The 11,023-nt window shown below is 38.3% G+C and overlaps 1 protein-coding gene across 1 annotated transcript; it reads right to left on the reverse strand.

Annotated features, from left to right (window-relative positions):
* Nucleotides 1-281: 281 nt before the first annotated feature.
* On the reverse strand, nt 282-8,453 carry LOC109399517 (3-ketoacyl-CoA thiolase, mitochondrial). The gene is made up of 4 exons (XM_019671966.3): nt 8,261-8,453; nt 7,215-7,648; nt 914-1,219; nt 282-846 (listed from the first exon to the last, which is right to left on the reverse strand). The coding sequence occupies exons 1-4, from the start codon at nt 8,277-8,279 to the stop codon at nt 409-411; spliced, it is 1,197 nt and encodes a 398-aa protein (XP_019527511.3). The 5' UTR covers nt 8,280-8,453; the 3' UTR covers nt 282-408.
* Between the last annotated feature and the right edge of the window lie 2,570 nt (nt 8,454-11,023).

Genomic DNA, 11,023 nt, shown 5'->3' on the forward strand with positions numbered 1-11,023 from the left:
CTACACTTCGTACATCAAAAGTCGAGTATGTAGGAGATATGCAGTCGGTGGAGATATCACTCCGGACAGTGGACGAGTGGAATTCCGTTACTTCCACGGTCTCCCGAATCGTACTTGAACTAAAGAGAAAATGGCAAGCCAACCAACAGAAAGTTGTTGAGCGAAGAATTTGTTTCTCATCATGGAATTATTATTATTATTATTAATTTATTTTAAGGACCCTTTAACTGAATGGAAGTCATTCGTGTCCGGTCATCATGGAATGAACAGATTAACAGTGATTAAGAATTATACTTTTTTATTAATAGTAATATGAAAAATGATTGTATATCCACTCCTAAAATCTTTCAAGCATTACAAAATGCATAACTTCTGGTGAGGTAATGTTAAGATAAAATAATTCTTATTCTAAACGGACTCAACTAACAAAGCGATACCCTGGCCGCCACCAATGCAAGCAGACCCAACGGCACGCTTCAGATTTTTGCGTTTCAGTTCATGTACCAAATGACCAGTAATTCTGGACCCGGAAGCACCAAGTGGATGACCCAAAGCAATGGCACCACCATTCAAGTTGAACTTGTTCATGTCGATGCCAAGTTCCTGCACGCAGGACATAGCTTGTACGCCGAAGGCTTCGTTGATTTCAAACAGGTCCACATCGTCCTTCTTAACACCGGCCACCTTCAACACATTCTGGATCGCCGGAACTGGGCCGATTCCCATGATCTCCGGCGGAACACCAACGGTACTGTAAGCTACCAAGCGAGCTAGCGGGGTCAGGTTGTATTCCTTCACAGCTTCCTCGGAAGCCAGGACGACTGCGGCAGCGCCATCACAGATGCCCTGCAAATCACAAAAACAAACATCTTGATGAGTTACATTCCTTCAAGCGATTTATTAACAAACCTACCGAAGCGGTACCCGCTGTGACGGCACCACCCTTCTTGAACAAAGATGGCAGTTTGTTCAGCCCTTCCAGGGTAGTCTGCGGGCGTGGGTGTTCATCGACGGCGAAATCAACCTCCTTGCCCTTCACCTTCAGCTTGAAGGGGGTGATTTCGGTTTTGAAGACTCCCTCGTCATTGGCCTTCTTCCACAGTTGCTGCGAACGGAGAGCGAATTCGTCGACTTTTTCACGAGGGATTTTGTACTTCTCGGCAAGATTTTCCGCAGTCAAAGCCATGGGCAGCTTACAGAACGAATCGCTGAGACCGACCTGTAATATGTTGTAATAATAGTATCGAACATGAATATCGAATAATCTAAGATACGAATAATTAGTTAAATTGACTAAATGTTCTGACGCCGCATTGCAGTCCGGGGAGGGGTGAATTACTGAGTACTGATGTCCATAATGTGAAACCAATATCATGATTGATATAAAAGAAAAAAAACTGAAAATAATATCTACAAAAAATCCGAGAACATCTGAACAATATCACAATGTGTTACATTTTGTTGTTATTTGTTAAATTTTATAAGATCTAAATATAAAAAGACCCTTACACCGTTTTCAGCCAGAGGCTATACAGACTGAACATTACTTACACTAGACAATGGATATTTACGGCACCCACCCAAGAAACACATAAGTCATATTTGAGTTACGGCAGCGCAGATTTTGATTGTAAAGAGGTTAATTCGACGTAATTCTAGAATTGTGTGTAAATTACGTCAAATTAACATCTATACTACCAAAACTTGCGCTGCTGTAACTTTTATAGGACACGGTGTTTGGGTAGTGGTCCGGCGAAGAATTTTTCGTTCGACGAAAAGTTTTCTCCGGCTGGAGTGGGAATCGAACCCACACTCTGTGACTTACAATACGCCTGAACGACTGGCACCGCTAGTTGATCATGTTCCAGGATGATATTACTTTTAGGTCTTCTATCTGTCATATCCAGGGGCGTACAATTTCGTTTCAATGATACACTTTCATGCAACATTTGAATGAGTCACTTCAAGTGTTTCATACATTTTTCTAATGACTCGGTCGTTAAAAAAAAACTTTTCCACTCATCGTAGCACTCGGTAGTCTCCCACCCGGTCGCATTGCTTGTGCTTCACCCGTCAGAGCATTAGTGTCTCACTGGTGCGCGCTAGTCTCTCAATGGTTACGGGCGCCGGTTAATTGGATTTAAGTGGTCGAATTTGTTATCCTCTTTCATAAAACATAATTATCATTCTATTGGCGTGCACCACTATTTAAAAATGTGGTTTAAATAGTATTTTTAGCATGTTGAAGTATTTCAATGACTCATAAATGAAACGAAAATCCAAGTGTATCATCCCATGTTTCATACACACTTGTTTCTGTAGCAGCAACGAACGAGTGTGTTGCTGGGTGAGAGATGAAGCATCACAGCAGTCCGTTCGCATGGGAAACGATTTGCTACAGTCGTCGTACGTCATGTTTTCCTTTCGAAATTGCACGACCCTGGTTATATCAATCACGCCAATATCACTTTTTGATGTCCTTATCCAAATATGCTATTATTAAGCGCCTTCCCAGTTAACATTTTGGTCTATATAATTTATGATATACATCGCAATATAAAAACCAATTTGCTCGTATAAGATGCATGAAACATCCATATGCGTACCAAAGTGGAGGCCATATAGATACTCCTGGCGACATTTCTCGACTTTCTATGATCAATAATACGATCCCACATTATAAATAAAAATAAAAAAAAATCTCATCCAGGCTCGAACATACAACCTAGAGATCATAAATCAGTTCCCATACCACTGTACTAATTGCACTTTCTTGTAGGTGGCAGAAATTTGGACCGTTTTATTTTACTGTACTGGTCGTCATAGCACCACACAGTATTTTGTAGGTAATGCATTTTTTCCAAAGTCATTGCGATTCTGTTCATCACTATGCTGTCCAAATATCTGATCTGTCAAACGAAATTAATTTTACTGCCCGTCCGATAGTCAGAGCAAATACTTGATCGCGTTCGGTTCGGAATCGAAGTGGTGCTGCGGAAAATCCGTCGGAATCGACCCCGTGGGACGATCGTGGTAAAATTTCGTGCCAATGTTCAAGTGTGCCGTGTCCAAACAAATCTTTTGACCGAAGTGCATTACTAAAAAAATAACCGGTGAATCCTGAAGCTGCCATAGAAAAAAAATATGAAGCTTGTCGTCGTGCCGTTCTGCTGCTGTTTCGAACCAAATAAGCTGATTTCCAACAAGGAGGTGGTACGCACAGTCCGGCCAAGTTGGTTCTGCTGTTCAGATGCTCGGCGGTGTTTTCAAAATCGGATAGAAAATTGTGTAAAGTGTGTGGGTGGTGATGGTGCTGTGCAGAATTTGGGGCAATTTTAACATTTTGTCGCTGCAAAAACTGAGCAGATTCTGAGCGACTCAACGGAGAAGGTGACCCTGGGAGACCGCTTCGAAGTTTCGGGAGAATACCTGTACGGTGCAAAACGGATCGCAGAAGCATCTGTGATCCGATTCGGATTCCGAAGGTGCCTTCAACATGTAAGTTTTGTGAATATATTGATTGATGATTTATTTTGCTTTTGGTTTTCAAAATGCAAAAATGTCGCGATTTCAAATTGCATCGTTAGTGATTTATTTTGACTAAACAACACATAGTCGTTCGAAGATCGCATTGCGGATTTACATACAACTTTTTTCGTCGCTATTGCAGTGTGATTTAACATCATGAACGATTCTGACATTCGATGTATGCAAATGCGATTTTGCATATACATTTTTATACGATGCGTGGTTTACTGGGTTTCCTCTATCCTAAAGGATGGCAAAATCATGCCTACAATTTTTACACGATGTACCAATGGAACACTAAGCCGAGAAAAATGCGTTGTCCTAGTTACGCCAAAAAGAATCGGAAGAAGCGACGGCAATGCCAATGGGTGTTTAGAACGTCACTAAACCATGAAATATATTAGTACAGTCAGGCCTTTTTTTACGCGGTTTTCATTTACGCGGCCGCGTAAACAAAAACTCCATACAAAAAAAAAATCATCGTCTTATTTTTGCATGATTCGAGAAATAGTGGGACTTTTTTTACGCGGTTTTTTGAATTTTGAACTGAGTTTTTTTTTTTGCGCGGTACGTATCCCCCGCGTAAAAAAATCTTACTGTAAAATTTATTTTGTTGCTTATATCGTGATCAAATTGCATGGATTGTACATGGCAAACTAAAAATTCAAATCCTGGCGATTCTATCAGTTGCTATTGCGATCCTTTACCGACTTCATTCTTCATACAGACCAACAAGTCGTACGGTGTTCGGTCATGTGCCGAGCTACGCGCACGTCAAAATGACTTTTCTTTCTGTTTTTTAGGAGTTACTTCTGAAAGTGCATGCACACATTTTTCATGGATTCCTCCGCGAGCTTTTACTGGGTTTCCTTTTGAAAATCCTCCAGGAACTACATGTAAGAATTCTTCAAAATCCACTTTTAGGAATCTTGCAGGATTTTTTTCTAGCAAATCCTCCAGGAGTTCATTTTGGGTTTCCTCTAGAATTTCCTTCTGGGATTCCTTATCAGAATCTTGTAGGAGTTTTTTTTTTACAGAAATGGTCCAGCAGTTTCTTCTGGGAACCCTTCAAAAGTTCCTGAGGAAATTCCTAAATCGAATCCCTGGATTGATCTCGAGAAGGAATTCTTATACAAGTTCAAGAATGAACAGCATTGTAGGAATCCTTTATGGGGAAAAATCCCCATAAGGAATCCATCAAAGAATATAAATAATCCAGAGAAAGCACTCGTGGAGCAACTCCCAGAAGAACTTTTTGGAAATATTTCAGAAGGAAGAAATTCCTGGAGGAATTCCCAGAAGAAGTTTCTGGAGGAATCCCCGAATGTGGATCCTCGAGAAATTCACAGCAGGCAGGAATTCATGAGGAAATTCCCAGATGGCATATCTGGAGTATTCCCCAGGTGGAAGTTTAGTAAGAATTCTCAGAAGGAATTCCTAGAGTTATTCACAGATGCAATAGGGTCCTAAAATTAAAGACGAAATCTCGCTTATATTGAATAATACGATCAAGCATGGTATTCTAATCGAAATTGTACTTTACTCGAACTTGAAAAACAAAGGAATAATGAGAAAATTCGAAATAAGTAAAATGGTAAATAGTTCTACTTTGACATTTGAGGTCTACCTTGTGTGACTGAGCTCGACATTTTTCGCACTGGGATTTCAAAAATGTTCCTATCTGACATACTCGGTGAAACAAAATTACTCAAAGTATGTGTTATAAGCTAGGGACGAGACAAAAGGCAAAAAAAATAAAAATTATATATTTTCAACTACGGTTAATAAAAACGTCAAAAATTGAGTAAATATGTCCTCTTGAACCATATATTGTGGTTTAAAACAAGAAACTCGATAGGGCTTTAGGAGCCTATTGCTGGAGGTAACAGCAAAACGCCAACGGAAATGTAAAATCTTCGAATATCCAGGATGAATTAAGACCCAGATAATCGAGTGCAAATTAGCAAACGTTATAATACATGTAAATAAAAACGAAAAAATAATAAAAATCGAGTGTAACATGTATTCTTCTAAAAATAGCTATGTTAATAGGTTAATTCGACAAAAAAAATGGAGACATTTCGACTGTTCATGTATATTGAACGGAAACTTGGACTTGGAACATTAAAAACACGCTCTAGTCAAGACCTAGTTTGCGGGGAAAAGCTAGTTCAAAAACCCTTTTTTCAGAAACTACTCCAAAAAATTGCTGAAAATTTGGATGAAATGTTCTTCAAGAAAAATGTTTTAACGCATCCATGCAATATAGCATTTCTTTGTTTCTATTCATTTTCTTCAAGTTGACAATTACTCAAAAATTGCGAAAAGAACACACTCTTATTCATAAACTACAAAAACACAACAATGTCAAAAAGTCACATGGGACAGTCATTCTTCCACCAGCAGTATATCTGTTCTGCGAAATTAGAGTGCTGCGACAGAAGAAAACCTCATTTTATTATATTTTTGCATTTATAAAAAATAGGAAAATAAATATTAAAATACTGAAAATTCTGCAATAAATCACAAAATAGTTCGGCGTTGATTTTCACAGAGTTCTGTAAGAATGAATTTGCTTAGGAATTCTTCTGGGAATATTTTCTAGCGTCCTATTGAAAATTCTCCCAAAGCACTTTAAATTAGTTTTTGGTTGTAAGAATAATTGCAAAAACTATTGTAATCATAAATAACTTTTTAGAACGTCTACAAAAAGTGCAACTAGAATCACTTTATGGAAATTCTTGGAATTCCGCATCGTTTCCTTTATTGCTTTTGCAATTTTTTGCTCTATGATTCTTTACAATGCTTCGTCAATAGTCAAAAATTTGGGCGCTTCACCATTTGAAAAGTTTGTGCTATACCAAGGTGCTCCTATAAATCTATCACTATTTATCATTGCTTTCGTCGATTTTTCAATTTGTCCTACCCATGTCACTGAACCTGGTTGCACATATAGATTTAGAATTCACTAAACAGTTTGTATTCTCCGAAAATGTCTCAAAATCTTAACCTGCCGCAATCAAGCTGACCAAGAACACGACTGTTATGCCCGGTTTTATCGCTGGTTTCATATTTGATTCTTCCGGCCCCGGTTAATCAAGCATTCTCGAACGACAATGAATTTTCAGAATGCCCGCATTTTTTTTACAGATATTACTTCAAAGATAGCTTTCTCTTGAAATCGACTTTTTTCTTAAATTTTTCAAAGAGGCTTAGACTTGAAACGCAGTATAAACCAAATTTGCCGGAAACAGCAAGTTCAATTTGAAATTTCTTAAAAAATGCATCAAAAATTTCGATGGAAAGGTCTTTAAGAAATCTTCTAAACATGTTCATGAAATTTGAATTTCCTTTGATTTTCCTTCAACTGAAAATATCTCCAAGAATGACATCTAGAAATTGGCATATGTTTTCTTACCATTTCATAAGAAGCTAAAATTTGTGGTGACCATCAGTACAAATTGCTTTATGTTTCAGTAAACTTGGCCATTTGTTTTTCAGCTCAGAAAAAAATCAGCATATTATACCGATTATCAGCGAAGACAATTTTGTTTGTAGAAACGCTCACAGGAACCATTTTTGTGTTAAGGTGATACGGAAGACCTTTTCGTGTGTTTGAATTGTGTCCCACTTGCCACTGCAAGACTTTAAAAAAAATCTGAATTACTAATTTACTAAACACTCACCCACAGAGCATCTTCTAGAGCAGGATTGGTACCAAGTGGAACGCCAAAACGAGTGCCGCGAACGGTGTACGGCGTCTGACTCATGTTGTCCACTCCGCCGGTCAGCGAAACCTTTGCCGCACCCAGCAGAATGTCCTGCGCGCCATTTACAATCGACTGGAAACCGGATCCGCACAGCCTGTTAACACCGAGCGCCGGGCGATCGATTGGAATTCCACAGTGCAGCGACACGTGTCTGGGCAAGAAAGCGCCATCCGGCGACGACAGCACCAACACCTGCCCGATGTTGACTGAATCGACTTGATCCGGCTTTAGGCCGGCAGCATCCAGAGCAGCTTTGGCCGCGACGGTTTGCAATTGGGTGGCATTTGTGTTTTTGAATGCACCTCCGAATGTACCGAAAGCGGTACGCTTAGCGGCAACGATAAAGACACCTGAAATACACAGGGATGGTAGATATAGAGATAGGTTGAGAATCCTGATACGATGTACTTTGTACAATGTTCATACATATTTGTAGAGATCAAAGTACAACTGACTGCTCTTAGATTACGCTATCAGATATGGAACAATACCATGATGACCAACGCGGAGATAGATGGGATTGTTTTCGAAATTATAAGGCTGATTTGAATTGAGATTAAAGAAAGTTTGCATAATCCACATTGAATCAAAACTTATTGAGATAGATTTGCAATAATTGAATTGTAATCAAGTTTGTTTTGACGAATAATTCTAAACATTTTATAGTGGTGAGCATTACACAAGCAAATACCTACTTCGCCAATACTATCTCAAACATTCAAGCGAATGAATTTAAGAAAGTAGTGGTCTCTAACTCGGACTTTGACCCAATAACAAGGATGACTTTACAGCAGTCATATTCCGGCTAATTTTGGACTTTTCTTTAACCAATTCAAAGGCCAAGTCTGCATATTTCACCTAAATTTGGTCATTCGTTACATAAACTGATAAGACGTGAGAAAGAGAAATTTCCTCAGACCTGAGTAAAACCAACACCAATGAAGCGAATTATTTCTACTTACCCTTCGTCAAAGCTGACATTTTGCTGAAAATTTACAATTATACACGATGGACTATCGAAACAACTATTAAATCACAATAATTTACACAGTTTAATAAAATTATCAATTACACTAACTATAGCCTATAAGCGAGCCAACTTAAAAGCGATGACACGACGTGCGCCACGGTCCAATATGGAATGAAGCCGACAGAGGAAGATGCATGGAACTAAACTGATAGCTTATGGATGAACACGGCGAACGCAATATGTATCAGTGGATTTGTAATTACACAAACACGAAGAGATGAGAACAGGGCCGAACTTTTAGTGCGGTTGCGAAGTCTAGTGCTTTTACCCTATACCAGTTGAACTAAAAATCTAACACAAATATATGTTAAAATATGCTGAGTTTTGCCACAGCAAAAATTAAATACTGTGTGAAATTATTAAAAATAATATTCTGCTTAAACGTGATTGATTTATTTTATCCCGTAAACACCACGGACGATCTTCTTTAGGCAAAAATGCAATATTTTCTTTGTTTTCAATCAATTTATCCTAGAGTAATGTAGGATTTCTTCAATCAAAATCAGGGAACTATCATTTTTGTTTTCAAATTCACAAATATTTTATTAGTTTTTTTCACCACAGTAACTCGCGATCTGTACATCACCACATCATTCTCAAAACTGACTCTCTCCAACCCAGCCAAATCATACATGCCAATCCACTTGCTTTTTCTTTCCCTTGTTCATTCTTCATTCGTTCTCCCTCTACAACCAGCGCTCTGGCTCAGAGCAGGATTTCAACAGCCCGCTTCTCGTCGATCGCAGGCAGAGAAGAAGGATTTCCGTGTGCATGTAGTTCCTTAATCGATACACTCGTGGAAATTGTAGTGCAGTTTCGCAACCCAAATTCATTTTAATTTCAATATGTCATTCGCTACTTCTACATCCTTCTCCTCTTCTACTCCTAATGTAAATAATTTTTAAACATGACCATTTAATTGTTATTATTCCCTAAAGCAAACAAAACTATATTGTTCTGCATTATGCGTGTGTGAATCATGATGAGCTAACTCTGAAAAGACAAAAACATAATTTAATAATTTTAAAAACTACTTACCATTTTTTTATGATATGTTATTTGTAATGACCTGAAAACTTAAAATATTACGAAGCATATTAATATCGCGAATGGCAATGTTTTACATTATACAACAATAGGCTCCTAAAGTCCTATCGAGTTTCTTGTTTTAAACCACAATATATGGTTCAAGAGTACATATTTACTCAATTTTTGACGTTTTTATTAACCGTAGTTGAAAATATATAATTTTTATTTTTTTAGCCTTTTGTCTCGTCCCTAGCTTATAACACATACTTTGAGTAATTTTTTTTCACCGTGTATGTCAGATAGGAACATTTTTGAAATCCCAGTGCGAAAAATGTCGAGCTCAGTCACACAAGGTAGACCTCAAATGTCAAAGTAGAACTATTTACCATTTTACTTATTTCGAATTTTCTCATTATTCCTTTGTTTTTCAAGTTCGAGTAAAGTACAATTTCGATTAGAATACAAGGGGTCGGTCACTCGGCACAATGTGCCCGGGCACACTTCGGCACACTCATCGGCACATTTCGGCACACTTGCCGGCACACTCTAACGCATGCTTATAATTATCAGTGCATGCATTAGAAGAAATGGGAGCACTGTCGCTTTCTGTCACTGCGGTTGGCGTAGCTAGAGTATAATGTAAATAGAACGTAAGACGGGATTCAAGAAGTAAGGGACAATTTCTTTTGAAATATTATTAAAAAATGATTGAAGCGCAGGAGTATCATCACCCATGTCTTAAGCAGTATATGCGAATATAAAAATGTTATGGCTTCTTGGGCACCTTCAGCAGATCGTTTGCTATAAGTAAGATTTGTAACTGTTGAAATTGAACAGACCTTCGCGCTTGGACGTAAATAATTTAGGAAAAACTCTCTACGTGCCATCTCCAAGAGTTCGAATATCGTAAACTTGTCAACTCACCACTGTACCTAGTGAGTGCTTAGCAAATGTAGACCAAAGAGAATGCTCTTTTTTGGGAAGCTTCTACACTGTGTCTCTGGTTGGAAACCTAAGACTTAGCATTAATAAATTCCAAAAATCGGACGAAGATCTCCACATTACACCAAGCATTACACACATCAAAGAGCCAGAACATCAAGTTTTCTTTGGCATGTGATACACTGTCTTAAGTCTAGTACGCACCTGGTAAGAAAAGCACTCCAGAAAAAATCCCTTTAATTACCAAAGGAATTTTGACATCTGATTAGTATGGGAAGAAATGTCACTTTTCCTTGAGGAATAATTGAACGGAATATTTTTCCGCAAGGAAAAGTGACAGCCCCATTTGATTTGCCCGGCAGGCGTTACGAGCGTTACACAATTTTCATTTCTTTCCAGCTGCGGACCGCTCAAGAAATTTTAACAGTGAAATCATTTCTTGACCGTTCCTTGACCTATCTTTTTCCACAGTACTTATCAGGTGCGTACTACCCTTTACCTGTAAATATATCAATTGAACGCATTTAGAAATTTAAAACAAAACGGTTTATTTTAAATAATAGCTAATACATAAATCGAATCGTTTTCCTTCGACAAAACAAGGTTGGGTTTATTTCTGAGCAATGCATGGATTGACTATGACCGCTCTCTGGTGATGTTAAAATGATCAAGAACGCGACAACAGGACTTCCGAGAAAAGCTTCGGTGTTCTTCAGCTTATTTT

This window comes from Aedes albopictus, chromosome 2, assembly GCF_035046485.1.
Source record: "Aedes albopictus strain Foshan chromosome 2, AalbF5, whole genome shotgun sequence".
In the NCBI taxonomy this organism is placed as follows: Eukaryota; Metazoa; Arthropoda; class Insecta; order Diptera; family Culicidae; genus Aedes; species Aedes albopictus.

What these genes read in the sequence shown, in the direction of transcription:
- LOC109399517 (XM_019671966.3), bottom strand. An exon ending in CTCTAGAAGATGCTCTGTGG is followed by an intron (nt 1,220 to 7,214) that starts GTGAGTGTTTAG and finishes AACATATTACAG; the next exon opens with GTCGGTCTCAGCGATTCGTT. An exon ending in TCACAGCGGGTACCGCTTCG is followed by an intron (nt 847 to 913) that starts GTAGGTTTGTTA and finishes TGTGATTTGCAG; the next exon opens with GGCATCTGTGATGGCGCTGC.